The 17909-nt window shown below is 40.9% G+C and overlaps 1 protein-coding gene across 1 annotated transcript in view; it reads right to left on the reverse strand.

Moving 5' to 3' along the window:
* Positions 1 to 2492: 2492 nt before the first annotated feature.
* The window catches only part of XYLB (xylulokinase), a 79584-nt gene continuing 64167 nt past the window's right edge, over positions 2493 to 17909 (reverse strand). Inside the window, exons 16-19 of the mRNA XM_065744938.1 lie at positions 17117 to 17175; positions 13216 to 13303; positions 10919 to 11013; positions 2493 to 2760 (exon numbers count right to left, since the gene is read on the reverse strand). Coding sequence (XP_065601010.1) covers positions 2677 to 2760; positions 10919 to 11013; positions 13216 to 13303; positions 17117 to 17175 — 326 coding nt within the window. The 3' untranslated portion in view covers positions 2493 to 2676. The remainder of the gene's footprint in view (positions 2761 to 10918; positions 11014 to 13215; positions 13304 to 17116; positions 17176 to 17909) is intronic.

The raw sequence follows: 17909 nt of genomic DNA on the forward strand, positions 1-17909 counted from the left end.
AAACAGCAGCTAATGCTAACGTGGGACATCTCAGAGAGTCCCAGCCCAGCCCAACATGACTTAACATGGCTAGAAATGGACACGTGGCCACTGTACAATGCAGCCTTGAACACAAAGAGCTCAGGTCCAGAGAGTTGCTAAGCCATCCAGGCTAAAGCCCACTGACAACACTGTTAAGAGCCAAAAATATGTTGCATAAAAAAAAAAAAAAGCCCCTGTGTCTTACAGCCCTGTGACATGAGCTTGGAAACACGAGCTTTATGCTTCTTCAGCTAAATGGGAGTTGAGTTGGATGTCCCATTTCAAGGGCAAAGCCACAGTGCTGCATGAGGCATCAGCCTTCTCACTCCTTTGAGACAACTGAAGAAATTTTTTGCCAAAACTGTGCAAACCTAAAACACCTCCGAATCTTTTGACTCTGTGGTTTAACCCCGATGACAAACCAGTCACCAGGCACAGTTGGTGACTACAGATAACAAACCAGTAGGCACTGCTTAACTTGCATTAACACATTTTTCACAACCTCTCTACAGCTTTATTCAGGGTCAAAGCAACTGCTGCGGACGGAGGCCTGTGAGAAGTGTCATATGTTTTAGTGCTGTACCTTGGGAGCCAGAAATAATAAGCACATAAAAGAGATGTGTATTTACAATGCCACCTTTTAAAGAAATTGCTTAAAAGAAACGCACTTTAGAAACTCAGAAAGGCAATTCTTGACCTTGCTGAGTAATCTCGCTAATATCAAAAGAAGTTAGAATGATTGAGTTGTGAACAAAAATGGCACCATTAGTACACACAGTGAAGCACTTCAATAGAACGGGGAGTAAAGGAAGAGTGTGCCCGTTCTCCACCACATGTGAGGTAAGTCATTGCAAGGGGGTACCACTCACCACAGCAATGCAGCAGGGACAGAGAGCACTCCTAACCCCCTGTAATGTGAAGAGCAGGAATCTGAGTCACCTGCCTCCAGCAAGGACATAGCCCAGTGCTCAAGTCACAGAATCATAAAGGTTGGAAAGACCGCTAAGGTCACGAAGTCCAACCATGACACCCATTAAACCACGTTGCTGAATGCAACATCCACCCTGTTCATGAAAGCCTCCAGGGATGGCGACTGCACCACCTCGCTGGTCAGCCTGCCACAGCACCTCACCGTACCCCATAAACAGATCCTCTACTCCCTGCAACACCCTGATTTATTCCCAAAGCACACTACAACGTCCGCGAGAACTGAAGAAAGGCTTCAGAAAGACTTTCATTAACTTACTTTATTCCTAGAAGAAATTCTATCCTAAGGGGAAAATACTGGCACTGTAGAACAGTGTCATAAAGCGTTCCCACTTGCACAGGATGATCTAGGTTTTTCACTTAAATTCTATGACTTCCATACAACTCTGCAGGAAGGTGTCTGGGACTGTATTTTTTCTAAGGTTTTCCTTAGCTAGTGTCTACTTAATCTGGACTGAGGAGTAGCATCAAGGCAAGACAGCCACCAGTTCTGCTCAGCATCCCCAAGAAAGGAATGATATATTGGTGGTATAAAGAACAGTGATCTTCATGCCCTATTAGGAGGAGAGTCCTATTTCTGCACTCACACTCAGCATGAAACAAAGAACTTTATGGCCATGATCTTGGAGGAGGAAAAGAAAGCAGCATAACCCCAAACAACCGTGTGGATGGAACTGACCCTTTATGAAATGGAATGAAAATGTGTAAAACATATAAATCATTCCATGTTCGATCCTTGTTTTCTTCTTTTCTAAAACTAACATCAAATAAAACATTGAGCAACTATCCCTGCATCTCATAGGGTACATTCAATGTATCTACAAACACATTTGCAATCTCCATAATTTATAAAGCCCACAATCGTGCTTTATCACACAGTTCATTTCCACAGCATCACGTAACAAGAATTTTTTGGACGTAAGGAAAAACTTGTTCTCTCAGAGAGTGGTCAGGCACAGGAATGGCCTGCCCAGGGACGTGGTGGAGTCACTGTCCCTGGCAGTGTTCAAGAGGAGTCTGGATGAGGAGCTAGGAGATATGGTTTAGTAGCACGTGGTAGCAATGGGAATGGGTGGACGACTGGACTGGATGATCTTGTAGATCCTTTCCAACCCTGTGATTCTATAATTCTACGATTCTATGAATTCCCCTTCTCTGAGGATCCCAGCAAGTGTTAAAAAAATTTTAATCAGATGGAACTGAATATGTTGATGCTTTCTGTTGGTTTTATGTAAGCAAAGATATAAGAGAGAAATCACAGATGGTTTCAAAATAGGTCGTGGAATGGAGATACTACACTAGCAGGGCATGAAGAGAGCCCAGCACACTGAACACGTGGAATCAAAGCTCATAGAGATGAACAGAGTGATTCATACGAACAGCGGACTTGATGTGGACATCCAGATATTCTAGAACAGCAAGCACTATCTGAAAAGTACCGAAAAAAACTGAAGTCACAAACACATAGAACAATGATTTTTTTTTAATTAGGTTTTCAATCATAGTGCAACTTTTTCCATCAACAGACTGAAAACTCAGTCATTTACAAATGATTTGTCTACAAAGAGGAACAAAATGATTTAAGGATCTCCACTAAATTCTGAGCAAATCTCTTCGTATCTCCTTGGGAGTCCACTCTGCAGCCGACTCATAAATTTTGTTTGCTTGTTATTTTGTGAGACAGGAGGAGGTTGGGTTGTAGATCACCTTCTGTTCAAGCTCCGCATATCTTTTCAGAAGTGGACGATAGAGCTAAAAGGGAAAAAGAAACAAATGTCTAGATTGAGAAATTAGATTTTTAAATCATGCTGCAGTTAAAAATACATTCAGACCTGAAAAAGTAGCACTGTCATAGGTAACTGCAGGCTTGAGGTTTCTTTTCCCAATTTGCTCGAGAAAATGCTGCAGTATCTTCCACCTTCAAATGTCACCGTTTTTTTTACCATCTCCTTTACAGCCTAATTTTATGACACACACAACTTGTTCTTATTGTGATTGTACTCTTGCTATAAGCACAAGTCATTGCTTTCAGAGGAAGCAGCTCTGCTAAAGTCACCTCTCCAAGTCGGCCATGCCCCCTCAGTAATAGCAGTCCTAACCACCCAGGCAGAACTCCTGTCCTTGCCTCCCTCCTCTACCTTACGATGGATCACTGCCTCTGTCCCTTCCTCCTCTGCCTTGCTAATGAGCCCCTGCCACCCCCTACCATTGTGCAATGCCACTGTCAGAAAGGCCAATATGAGACCAGGGCTTTCTAAAATACACTTCCCACCCTTCTCATAAGTCCATACCTCCTTTAGCTTCTTTCCCTTGCACTTTCCCACCCCATAAACCTTCCCATCTATGATGAGCTCCATGGCCTGTCTCCTTACACTGTAAACCCAGGGGCAAACAAAGACTCGGTTTATTTCCACAACAACATGGAACATCTGAGCAGCTTTTTCCTATTTCCTTATCTAGAATCCACCAGGGATTTTTAGATCAGAATTGTTACAGCCATGAAAAGTAGAACTGAGAATCAAATGTATTCACAACTCCAGACTGAAACATGCCCCCTGCCTTTAAACATGGGCAAGATCCATGCTGGAATTTGTTTCATTCACTACTTTTTCCTTTTTTTCTTCTGTTTCAAATTCATCACAGGACATATCTTAAAAGATGAACTGTTTGTTTGCGACCAGCTTACACAAAAGAGATCCCAATTAAAGTCTAGTCACACTGTAGGGTACAAACCAAAACTGCACCCCTTCCAGATCTGGGAGATACACCTTTTTTCCTTACCTCTATGTCTAATTGTAATTGTCCGTCCAATAAAATCAGAAATTGATGCCATGCCAGGACAGCTTCACTCATTTGCTGGCGCTAGCACAAAGAGAGGATTGCCAGAAGCCAGTGTGGAGCTGGTACAGCCTCGAGCAGTCCTTAAGAGGATGCCATAAGGTCATATCCCTGCTGCAATGAATCCTATGGGCCGCCAGCACAGTCTACAAGGCCCCTGCACTGATGTTATTCATAATAAGGGCAGTCTCGCTCCTGGCTCCGGGTTCAGCGAGGTTATAAAGCCGTAATGAATCATACCCAGTAAACTGAATTATGGTTTTCATCAGTAAGCGAGATCCAGCATTTAAATGCATTTTATCCTTTTCCAGATAAGAGCCGCAACCAACAACTGTGTATGCATGAAGAAAAATCAGGAAGGAGATGTTTCAAGTGCAAACAGCGAGGCTGCAGGAAGAGGCAGTGCTGCTCTCGTGCATTTGGCATACAGTCCTGCAGTGGCCTCAGTATCCGTACCCATCACAGAATCATTAAGGTTGGAAAGGACCTCATCCAGTCCAACTGTCCACCCACCATCAGTATTGACAATATTTTCTTGGATGAAAGAAAAAAACATCAACTGTTTGCACAGTTTTCTCATCTAGGAAACAAAGAATTGCCATGTTTTATTCTTCTGCCTCAGCTGGTGGTGAAACATTCAGTGCTTGTTTTCCACTTCCACAAGGGAAGGTTCAGTCTAAACAGCAGAACCTGGACTTACTGCTTCTTTCCCACTTCCCCTATGGCAGATGAGTGACTTATGGGTACATCCTGCAGGACAAATCTGTCCTGATGAACTCCTCCTTTTCATCAACGCACAAGATGCTGCAGCAGTTAAAGTGCATTTCTTCAACAGATTAAGCACATCAAAGGGAAGATAAGAAGCATCTACAGCAAGCAGAAACAGGCTCTGTCCACTAGCCAAGTGATTCATAGTCTTAACACTTGTCACTCAGAAACAGAGAAACCTACTCAGTCCTACCAATGCATCTGACTAACTCAGTGACCCTGGGAAAACTTCTAACATAGAATCACAGGATCATTATGGTTGGAAAAGATCTTCAAGGTCATCTAGTCCAACCTTAACCCATCCCCACTGTGCCCATTGACCATGACCCTGAGTGCCACATCTCCACAGCTCTGAAACACCTCCAGGGACGGTGACCTCACCACCTCCCTGGGCAGCTGTGCCACTGCATCACCACTCTTTCTGAGAAGTTTTTCCCAATATTCAATCTGAACTTCCCCGACACAAATTGAGGTCATTCCCTGATGTCCTATCACTGTCACCTGGGAGGAGAAGCTGACCCCCCACCTCACTCTACACTCCTTTCAAGCAGTTGTAGGGAGTGGTGAGGTTTTCCCTGAGCCTCCTCTTCTCCAGACTGAACAACCCCAAGAAACATATCCATGCTCCAGCTCCTCTTCTCTACAGAGCAGTGATACCAAGGCCCATGGAGACTTACACAGATGATGGAGTTAACAAATAAAAGCCACTACTATTATGAAGTGGCACGTGGCTCAGCATGCCATCTCTAACCGACTACATGGGGGCCTTGGGTGTTCAGTGAAGTGCATATACATATTCTTTTCATGTTCCCAAAGAATATCCTTGCTCCTATTTCTGTTAAATATGCACATCAGAGTAAACAAAATACTGAGCAGGCAACCACCGCTATGCTGGGAGTATCGGTATGTCAAACAAAAATGGCTCTTTTATTCACTGAAGCGTTTACAATCAAGCTTTGCTATTTCTTATTTCTCTATTCTGTAAATCTGAAAAACCCTAAGTACTTCTCAACAAAGATTCAGCACAGCAGAGCTGCATTGGTAAGTGTGCTCGGCTCCTGAGAAAGGCAGCTCCTTATTACTTACCCAGCAGCACTCTTACAAAACACACAACAGCACATTCACTAGAAGGCTGGGAAGTATTATTGTTAATACATCACACTAAATTAAAATGTGTCAAAATAAATGAACAGCCACATTTACTGATAACAATTCCTTTTCCTGTTTATTGGACTTAAGCACTTAGCTTGCTAATTGACAAAATTCAGGCATTTGCAATAACCTTCCCAGCCATTAGTGTAAATGAATGCTGTGTTTTGTGCCATCTGAAAAAAACACAAAACAGTGACAGCAAAAAATCAAGACCGTTTCTTGGGTTTCTGTTTTTGTTCGTTTGAGGGTAAAAACAACACAAAAAAAAGCAGCATAGTTCAGAGGGCTAACGCAAAGTTTTCAATTCCTCTTCATTAGGGAATTTGGCTATGACACCATCAGTGCATCATGGCTGGTAAGCACAGCGGTGCTTCCCGCCTCCCATACGCAGTGCTGTTCAATAGCAGCTTTACAGCAGCTGAAGTTCGGGGCCGAAGCAGCACAGCTCCCAAGAAGCACACACGAGAAACCAAACTGCTTCACGGAGAACCTGGTCTGAATGCACACAGCTGTGTTTGTGAAAGATATTTCTCCACATCTGCTGTGGCTAAACCACCCCTGCAGAACGTTGGCACCTCCTCCTAAGCCATTCCAGGAGCCTTTTTTCCTGAGGCAATTATATAGATTTATTTTTCTAATTGAGGTCCAAAGGGAATAAAGAACTCTCAATGATGCATAAAAACTCAAGAACATAAATTCCCTCTCTGTCATAGCCTCAAACCTAATATATCAGACCGTGATATTTAGCAAAAGTAATTACATGTATCACCACATGAACCTTGTTATTGTCCATAATTTAATTGTCCTTGCTGTATAATGGCCTTTTTTCCAGCTTATGTCTATAGTCTACTCTGCAATATTCACAGTATTCTGATGGCTTCATTTACAAATGCTGAACTTCACTCCTGGGACAACTTGGCCACACTCCGACAATCCCACAAATAAATAAGAAAAAAAATTGGTGACACAGATTACATTATAACAGAGAATAACTTGACTTGCCCTGCCTGGAAAAACTGTGCAGATAGATGTTACCTTGTTCTCTAATCTAAATCAAGTGTGTCATCCTCATATTTTATCTCACCACAGTACTAGCCTGTGAACCCAACAGGGCCGTTACCACTTCTTTATATGACGCCTACAATAATGGGACTTTGTCCCTTCCGTTCTCTACGAGCAAAACCAGCTACAAATGATTACTGCAAGTGACAATCCCAGGGATCCTTCTGTCTCCTGCAATGCGTTGTTTGCCAATGATTGGAGCAAATCAAAATTTACAAATTACAAAGATGATGCTGATGATTATCTAATTTTAATCTACCCAAGTACGTTTAATCTACTCTGAATAGATTAAAATTAATCAGTCCCTTGCAAACACTTGCTACTTTCGATAGGTTCCTTTTTTTCTTTAAACTAAATTCAAATGACTTCAGTATCAGAGATTTTCTTAAGCAATCAAGAGATACAGACATTTTATTTTAAAATTGTTGCCGTTGTTCACCTTTTTTAACACAAAAAGAATATGTTTAGGACAGAAAGAATATGACAGCATCCAGAAATAACTCTGGAGATGACTCCAAGGAACCACACCCCAACTGTCCCTTCATTTATTTCACATATCCCTTCTGTAGGCATATCTGAAACAGTTTAATAGGTTGAAACTTATTGGCTACCCAAATCGCTTTAATCAAACTTTCATCAATACCTATTATCATATTTCCATACTTGTATTATTATTATCTGCTTTGCACTACATTAGCAACCTAAACCAATTTTAGAAAACATCCCACCCCCCAAAAAATCTAATTCAACAAAAATATCATTATTTTAAATCAATAAAAAGGTCATTATGACTTTCCTGGGTAACAGGGTCACTTCTATAAACCCGCATGCTTACAAAGCACATCGCCAAAGTCAAGAAAACCTCTTATACCCACACTTTTCCTTCTTGAACATTTGCAGGATTGACGTCTCAAATACGTCTCAATAGGGTCAATAATGCAATCAAAGATTATATATCCAGAGCTAGTGACCTGCATCATGCTCTCTCCCTGCAAAACCCTACCAAATATTGCAATAAATCTAACACTATCTTACACATACGTGGTTTGTACAAACACAAGTGACCAACTCTACATAATCATGTTCCCCCTCCTGCTTTTTTGCCTAATTAAACAACAAGCCAGCCATCTCCGTTTAACAGATGACTAGAATAGAGCTGAATTCTAATGCCATAATAATAGATCCTTTCTGTCTGTTAACGTATATTTATTACTCTACAACCTCCTGGTTATTTCTGTCATGCTCAGTGTTTCTGATTAATCTTTTTCCTTCGGGATGAAAAGACTCCAAAGAGGTTAGATGACCTTAACTTTTGTTATTCTGCAAATATGAATTAAAAAAAAAGAAATTCATCAGGTTAACCCACAGATGACTGACTTCAACACTGACTTCAACTAGCCTGCCTGAGTCATGACCAAAGGTTATCACCACAGTGGTTGCATCCAGAATACGTTCTGATCTATGTGGGTGTCTACACAGCTATACATACTGAATTACAAATAAGCTCTGGGTGCAGGAGCCACCACATCCTACAAATGCACTGTGAGATCGTGTTCAGCTGAACCGTCAGCCACAGGGAGGGATTTGTTCTCTTTAGGATGGCTTCTTCCAGGCAGGATGGTCTGCTATAGCATGAAATTACATTTTTGACAACTTGCAACATACAAAACCTCAATTTCCACTAACATCACGCATGACTCTATGTTTCCCATCTTGTGATTTCATCTTTCTTCCATGTTGTGTTTCTGGAAAGTTCTGCTGCATGCACAGGCCTTGGCACTGAAGAGGAGGCTGCATGAAACTTGCATCTGACCTCTGTCTCTAGGAGGTTTTCTTCCTTCTAAGGGTGTAGCACATATTGCCTACAACCTACAGCAGGAAGAAAGGACAAAACCAGACCAGACAGCTGTGTTATGACCTGTTTTTTCTCCGCTCAGCCAAGATTTAGCTGTAGCTGTCCAGAAAATGTAGGGAAGTGGTCCAGGCAATTTCACATTGGTTAGCCAGATTCTTTCAGAAGAGCTCCTCAGTGAGACAGAATCTAACCTCGGGATGACTTTGAAGTTTATAAAAAGAACCGTCATTTAAGTGAAAGCCTCTAAACTCAACAGAATGAAATTGGATGGACAGGGAGCTGCAGCTTTGTAAGAAACAGAATCAAACTGACTCATCACATTATGAATTTTTACTGCACCGTTCGTGCTAACACACTGTATTACTGACAGGCCCCCTGGCTTTCTGCAGTTTCACAGCCATGAAACTAGCCAGGGAGTCCACCATCAACTGTAAAATTATAAGATGGGAAGAAAAAAATTGGTATGGAATACATAATTGCAAGAAGCAGCTCTTAATGGAATGAAGCTGGCAAGCTAAGCTGAAGCACAGGAACAGTTACTCCTTCACATGCTGTTCAGCCACTGCCTTCTCTATCATTCACTTCTATCTACTGCGGTAATAATTCTCTGCTGTACATCATTTAAAACCAATAAAAAGATGTGCTGTGAGAGCCAGGTCTAACCAAGTGGAAAAGGAGAAGAAAAGTATCGAGAGGGAGATAATTAACTCTTAGCTTCCAGGCCGTTTTATGCAGACAGTAAAATAGGAAGAGGTAAATGAATTCCCCACTGGTCTTTCCAGCTAGGCCTTCTGGCCCCTGCAGGGGCACAAGGTGCTTGCTGCTCTTGCATGGCCTCTCTGAATGACAGCTGTATCGCCTGCCCTTGAGCTTTATAGCACTGGGGTCATCAGCAGGACTTCGAGCATGCTGCACCTCCACCAAAGCAACCTGCCAGCTCTCCAGCAGTGAGCAATTTGGGGGGTACAAGGCAGTAACGTGAGGCTGGATCAGACAGCAGGGAGCTGCTCCTGAAGCCCCCACAGCAGCCTCCAGCTGCAGCAGATGCGACACAGGACACTGCTGTTAATTATTTTATCTTTCAGAATGAGGGAGGGGAAAGTTGAGCAAATGAGATCAGATCAATCAAGTTTAAATTATTCAATGTCTTAATATTTCTGAAGGGGACTTCTATTCGATTACTGAGCTCCTCCATCTCAGTTAATAATTAAATAATACGCTGGCAGGCACAGTGCAGAATGATCATTTCTATTATTACTCATGATGATATCTAGTGCTCCAGTACATATGTAGCTGGGAGTTAGTAGTTTTGGCAGATCATTAATTTCCCAGTTTAAATAAAAGCTTTAAAACCTTGTTGCCTGATGTTAGGGCACAACCAAACATCATAAATGGAGAATGTAAGGCTGTCTTGATACACAGCTGAAGATGGAGGTAGACTCACCTTTGCTTATTTAAACTCATATTCTCCAGGAATCTTGCTGTGTTACATTCTTAATTTATTAGCTGACATTACATTGCAGAAGCTGTTGTAAATTAAGGCCACTGACATTTGGTAGTAAGAGGTATGAGGTAGCACTGGAAAGCCCAAGACAACAAGTCCTGCATGGGCAGGAATACAGGCAGGAATGGTGCTGTTAGCAACAATGACTACTTGTCTTGCTTTACGTATGTGGCCCAATAAAGCACAATTTTCACCTTCAAGTAAGCTGAAATTCCCAGGATGAGCAAAATGCCAAAGACCTGTGAGTACTGAATTCTCCCTGCTGGCAAGATTTCAGCTGTTTCAACTGAGAGCAGCAAAGAATTGCTACCCACTGTTTAAAATCTGAAAAGCACTATCACCATGTCTTTCTCAATGCTGCTGCCTGAAAAAAAAAGTAAAGACTTGTTTAATCAGTTACTATCAGTTACAACCGGACGTGTATCCAAATTCAACATGTTTTATAACTACTTCAGCCTCTTCAGGAAGTCACTTTTGCTCTCCAGTCACAGCCAGTTAGGGGAAAGAAAAAATAAATCACTCTTTCAGACCTAGATAGGGCGATCATGCAGATTACTACATCATTACACCAGGCATCTCCCCAAATTAAATAAATTTTCCCAATAAGAATTAAGAATTGTGCAGCAAAATATTATTTAGACTAATCCATTTCATTAGAAAAATTAGTTTACTGCTATATTTTAAAGCAGACGGGAAATGAAAAGAAAAATGACGTTCCCAAGCTTGCTCACCTCCTCAGCCCCAGCAGTTGGTGTAACAGTCAATCTGGGCTCTGGTGCTAATTTCACAACATCAGCCAAGGGCACATTTGTCTCAGCTACAAGTCCTGCAATGAGAGTCACAATCCTGATCAATGCAAAAAGCAAGATGAGGGATGTGCCTTGACTCCCAGGCAAATTAATACCTTATATTGATCTTCCCCGGTCAGGTCAGCACTCAGGACTGAAGGATAAACAGCAAAAAATCTTACATTCCAGTGCACTAGCCTGGGAAGTGGGGATGCTGTGATTGAGTTTTTGCCAATCACTCAATTCGTACCCTGGAGAATAGGCAGGCAGCAGAAACGCTATTCAACAATATCAGTAATTATTTATGGTTACAACAATATAGTAAACAGCAGTGGAAATATGTGGAAGCAAGAGATTCAAGGACAAAATGTGACTAAACTAAAAAGGAAGTGAAGAGGGTGTCAAGAAAGCATGCTGCAAATCATTAAACACATTGATATAGAAGGAAGCAGAATAACAGCAGTCCTACTACCACAGCATGTGGATCACAGCATTTCAGGAGCTCCTTGTTAGAGCTCTAAGTTCCCCAAGTGAACTGTGGAAAACCCTGCTTGTACCCAGATGTACACTCTAATGCTATTAAGGAGCCATTGCCATCAATATTTTATTTATATTAGGAAGTCTTTGCTTATACTCAATTCCTTTGGCTGGTCAAAAGTGAGTCAGCTGAACACATCAATCAAAAATGCCATTTAGAAATACACAAGGCTGGCAGAGCACCTGAGCTAAGGAGCCCTGATGGCAGCATGGCATCTGAAATCTTCCCTCAACCGCTCTGTCAGTCAAGCCTGAAGATTACACATGCCAAACTGGCAGAGAGATTTTATATCTTCCACACGTATGAAATAACTGCAAAAACTTCAGTGATGGCTCTACGTTTTGCTTGTATTCAGGGACAAAATTTTGCTTGTAGCATTGTGCACTGGAAAGCTTTTGGTGACTGCTGAAGCAGTAGGCAAAGTCTGAGTACAGAGTTTGGAGATCTAGCCTCCAAGTTGCAAAAATAGTTCCATTATGGCATCAAAGATACTGATAACCAAACTGCTGCTTACACTGCTCTGCCATGCCTTGCCTGACAGAATCCCTGAGACTTTTCTGGAAAGCAGAGAGCATGCTGCGTGTGTTAAACACACTGAGTCAAACTTTAGGCTGTGCTGCTTTCAAATGCAAGAGAGCATGTAGTCTTCAGATGCTATAATGTGACAGCAGAACTTGCTTCTAAAAATGCAACTTGGCTGATTTTTCCTGATGACTGATGTTATCTTTTCCCTGCTTGTGCAATAGCATGGATCTTACATGAACCTTTACAGAAGCTATCCATTTCTGATTTAGTGGGCATGGTGGCAGTGATGGGCTTATGATTGGATCAGATGATCTTAGAGGTCTTTTCCAGCCTTAGTGATTCTATGATTAAGGGCCAAATCCTAAAGATTCTAATCAGAAAAACTGAGGTTAAGAACAGTTGGCCTAGACAATGACTTCAGAATTTGATCCTCATTCCTTAACTTGTTTAGCAATAAGGTATTAGAAACTTACTTTAAAAAATCTTTAATATGATGTCCTGTCTGGGATTGAACTCTTAAATAGCTGGGGGCCTATCCTAAACATAGTACTGCATGCATTAATAAATACAAGTTCATTAACACTTTAAATCTGGGTCTTAGACTGATGCGTTACACTGAGTGATTTAGTACTTACAACAGACTGACTGGGTAACCTAAAAGTATCTCAGCATTTATGCTCTTACAAGATAAAGTGCACATAGCTTGAGAGTGAAGCCAGTACGCTTGTATATTGTATGTCTCGACATTCAAAAGCAAGAAGATTTATGTAGGTTTAGCAACATTTACTTGGCCAGCAGTATTCTTGTCCTTGTGGTCCCTGTTGTCATGTATCTTCTTTGCTAGGATGGAACTTCAGTTTGCTTTGACCATTTCAGCCACTCAGACAACTACACAACACATAAAGCTCCTGGACTCAACCCTGCCAATCTCAGCAGTTTCCAGTCCCTATTCCCCAGCTGAGAAGCAGCCACCAGACTTGAATTATAATGTAAATGTTATTCTTGGGTCTGATCCAAGTGTTTTAAAGCAACTTCTCCCTTGCTTTGACCTCAGTGACCTTCCAGTCTGATTCACCCAGTTTTATTCCCCCCTCATTTTCACTAACGTTAATCCTAAGTATTAACCAACTGAAATTAAACATCTAGACCACTCAGAAGTATCTCCTTACAGTCTTACCGTGAATTGCTCTGTAAGCACTTCCTAAACAAGCAGAGTTGGCAGTATCGATAGTGTACACTGGTGCATTGAACACGTCAGACAGGACCTGGGAAGTATCAGAGCATCAGTTATGCATGTTCATGAAAGACAAAGGATAAGCAATCCCTATTACTACCCAGGAAAACAGACAATAATACATACACTCCAGCAGAGCACTTGGGTACCCATGGAAAGAAGTACCAAAGGCAACAGTGAGTCTTCTGAACTTGTGACACAATGGAGTATTGGTAAATCTGATCTAGAGATGCAACTGGGGTTGGCTGACCCAAGCAGAAAGGAAGAACAAAGGAACCAGTTCTCAACTTTGACAGCATAAAAGTCTGCTAGACCAGTTGTCTTTGCCTCCAGCACTCCCATTACATTAGGGTTATCAAAATAATGATGCACGAGCTGGTCTCACAGGCTTTACACATACCAGGAGTTTTCCTGTGTTTGAGTAATCCTTAGCTATGAAGATGAAGCAAGGCTGCATGTTCTCAGATCGGTTTGGCAGTACAAAGAAAGTAATCCACGCAAAGAATCTGTTTAGATATCCGACAGATACTAAGTTCCTTTCACCATGCACCATCCCACCCACTGCACTGAAATCTACACCAGCATCTTGCACTTGCTGAGTGTATGCACTCTTCTTCACAGTGTAGATTTAAGAAAATATTATGGAGGGAAAATGAAGACAAATTTGTACAGGGACACAGTAGATTCAAGAACACTTCACTGAAAATACAGTCAACTTACTCCAAATGAAATAGATATTTTGGTTTCATCTCCCCAAGGATTGTAGGTGTCCCTCAGGTCACACAAGAAGCAAGTAACAATTCAGATTTAACTTGCATTGAATGCTATTACTTTTAGCAAAGTGTATCACCTGATTTACATTAGTATATAAGAATCTAAAATAAGGTCACAGTGTCCATAAATACAAATCACTCAGATTTGTGACCACCAAAACCCAATCCAGGTATGCACAGCCCTGCTGATCATAGAAGAGAGTCATAGAATCACTGAGGTTAAAAAAGACCTCTTAGATCATCCAGTCCAATTATCCACCCATCACCAATATTTCCCATTAAACCATGTCCCTCGGTTCAACATCTAAATGTTTCTTGAACATCTTGAGGGTCAGTGACACCACCACCTCCCTGGGCAGTGCATTCTAGTGCCTGGCCACTCTCTCAGAGAATTATTTCCTAACATCCAACCTGAATGCCCCCGGTGCAACTTGAAGCCCTTGCCTCTAGTTCTATTGTCAGTAACGTGGGAGAAGAGTCCAAGCCCCACCTCACCACAACCTCCCTTCGGACAGTTGTAGAGAGTGATAAGGTCATCCCTGAGCCTCCGCTTCTCCAGACTGAACAATCCCAGTTCCCTCAGACACTCCTCAAGAGGTGTGTGCTCCAGACCCCAAAATACTGGCTAGGCCTGATCACCCAGCTGTCCCATACATGCTGTGAGATCTCCCTCAATATGGGGCTCAGGACTCCACATAAGATGACTAAGGAATTAAATTCATATATGTTACAGTAAAAATAGTGTGCTACATTTTTAAAGGATTTTGTCTCTTTCTCTGAATAAGGGATATCTGCACATAAAAACCTTAAATAATTACAAATTTTGGTAATCTGAAAAAAAAGCATCTAGTTGCTAATTAGAATCCAATAAAAGCCTAATCTTACACACTTTTTATGCTCTCTTCTGTTAATACTGAGGTGTCAGTATTGCTTAATTTCTGTCAGTAAGCAAGAACTGAGCAAAAAATGAGCTTCAGTGTTAGAAGACAAATGGAAAATTAACCACTGTATCCATTAAAAAGTCCCCTGGAAATAAGGTCACAGAGCGCTATATTAAAATGTCCATCCCATCTGTCTGGTTTCACCACATTCACCATCTGTTTCTTCATCTCTTCATCTCAAGTAGGTATTCCTTGCCTTATGCATGAACTGTAAATGCCTTTGGACAACAGAGGTCTTTTGTGCTGCACCTCTACAGAGCCTTACACAATGCAGCTCTGTTCAGTAATGCTAATAAGTACTGTAATCCTACAAATAATAACTATCATTTGTGTCACATGATTATGGAATTAAAATTATTAAAAGTTCATATAATTAGTATGTTACTCAAAACCATGATCTCTCTCATGAATAATTTGAAAAGAAACTATTATAGGCTTTTCTGTTAAAAATATTTCACTGTGTTTCACATGGTCATTAATCAGGCCCCACATATATTATAAAAAGATTCCCAGAGCAGTGAAGAAAACTGCTGTACTATAGCTGTATTTTTTAAGCACAATTTCCAAAGATGCCTTCCTTGCTATGTAAAATACAGGAGTTAGTGAATGTTGATTAATTAAACGATACCCTCTTGTAGCCCTGGAACAAATTATCCAAAATTGACCACGATAAGGGTGGAAGCTGTTATTCTTCATGAAACTGATATGGTTTCTGAGGTTTTGATTAAATTAAAAAGGAGGATCCAATTAACCAGTGATTGAATTAAGTGGATGACACTGTATTGATCATATTATTTTAAGACACTTCTAATGAGTTTTAAAAGCAGCTCTGTTGCTACACTTGAAGAGAAAGCTTCACAGGAATCACTCTCACAACCACAAATTTTCAGCTATTTAAAAATAATGAGTAACAAAAACATTCCATTCTCAGCCTTCATTCCACAGCATGGAGACCCTCCTAGTATCTAAATACTGCTTTAAAAGCAAGCATCTATTAATTCAATCTTTTTCTTAACATACTCTTACTAGAACTATTTCAGTGGGGACCAATATTTTAAGCCATTAACTTACCACTCAATTTTCCAACATCAACTTCTTGAGCAAAATAACCAAAGCAGATGAAGTGAAGTAACATCTACAGGCAAAACATTCCAAATCTGTCCATTGTGTCCCCGTCAGCTCTACATCCTATGGTTCTACAAACACACGTTCTAGATGACTTAGGAGAAAGCAAGCCCTTTGCTTTCCAACCTCCATTTATTCTAAGTCATGTTTTGCAGGAAAGATCACATTCACTCTGTAAAACTGTGATTGACAAAGAATATGGTGTGCAGCTGAGGCTGGCCTCAGGTCTTTCTGTAGCTAATGGAAATGGACTGGCATCCAGAGAACACAATTCACCCTGTGTTGACTAAGTCCTGTGCACAGGACTCAGCCCAAAGCTAAGACAAGTGCTACGTGGTGTAGATGTTCATCTCCAAGCCCATCTCTAGTCAAAGGGAAGCTTGTTGGTACAGTCAGTGGAGTAGAGAAATCCCAGGATATTCTTGGAACAAAGTATCTTAACCAGTGTTAGGTGTGCAGCAACAGCAGCAGATGAGGAAGACAAGAAGAGGGAGAAGCGACTACACAGAAGGCACTCTATTAATATGTGACACAATGCTAATAAGAAACAGATGTTCCAAAACAACAGGGACAGGGTTTTGAGTGTTTTTCCTTTGGTGGTTTCGATTGATTTTTTGAGTGTCCATCACCAGGATAATCCAGTTTCGGTCTAAGGACCAACATTGACTTTAATGACAAAAACTATAAATATCTCAGGTATCTTATCAAGTTTCTTCTTGCTTTCTTTGCTGATTGATTTGACATAAGCAATGAAACCTGGAAATCACCAGTGTTTCAAATACACATCCATAAAACTAGTGAGCTGTAAATAAATTTAAAGTTCAATACAAAGTTAGCATTAGTCTCCACAATAAACCTCAGGAAAAATCCTAATGACCTGAAGCACTTTCACAATCCTCTATCCACACCTTCCCATAAAGTTGCAGTAATTTGGATGTTGAATACCAAAATTAAAATGTAGATATAACCGTGTTTCCCGTTCAATTGATTCAATTTTCTACTTACCTGTAATATCTTTTTATTATGCGATGCTCCACCAGTAGCCAAAATCCTTGTTCTGGGCACTGCAATGCAAAGGAACACAGAGATTAGACTGAAAGTGTATATTGTCCAGATTTGCACTACTGAACCAAGCAATGAGAATGAGGAGGGGGAGTCAGATGGTTGGGGCTCTCTCCCTGTACCTCTAATTTACCATCTGTAATAAAGAAGATAAGACTAACTACCCACCTTTCCAAGACACATTACAACACTTACTTAAAAGAGGCAGTATAAGTTTTGCACATCTATTATTATTATAGTGCTATCAAGTCTGGGAGATTTGCAAAAGAGATATTCAAAAAGAAAGGCAGAGTGTTATTAAACAACAGCTCTGGTTTGAGGTCAGATTGGTTTGGCTCACAGCTGTATATATAAAAACTGACAGGTAACCTTTAAAAGCAGCAGTATTTTCCAAACTTATCTCCCTGAGACGTCCACAGTCAGAGTTCACTGAAACCTGAGCATCCCTATATGCCTGAATGACAAGGAAGTGTGTCAGAAGGTAATTAGAGATGGTCTAAATCTATCCAGCAAAATAAAAAAAAAAATACATAAATCTTTATTCAATTAAAAATCACAGATTTGGGGGTAGTGGGGGAAAAAAAAATTACCCTGCATGTTCTTTAGTCTTTATAAGAAATCTACCTTTCCTCGTCGTGTTCCTGACTTTCTGTCCAGTGCCTCATTATTTATTTGTGTACATGCTTCTTTGGAGCATGACATCCAGCAAGCCATACATCTATCCACAACCACAATT

The sequence above is a fragment of the Cyrtonyx montezumae genome, unplaced genomic scaffold (genome assembly GCF_038088225.1).
Source record: "Cyrtonyx montezumae isolate F1298 unplaced genomic scaffold, pur_monq_1.0 scaffold_32, whole genome shotgun sequence".
Taxonomy (NCBI): Eukaryota; Metazoa; Chordata; class Aves; order Galliformes; family Odontophoridae; genus Cyrtonyx; species Cyrtonyx montezumae.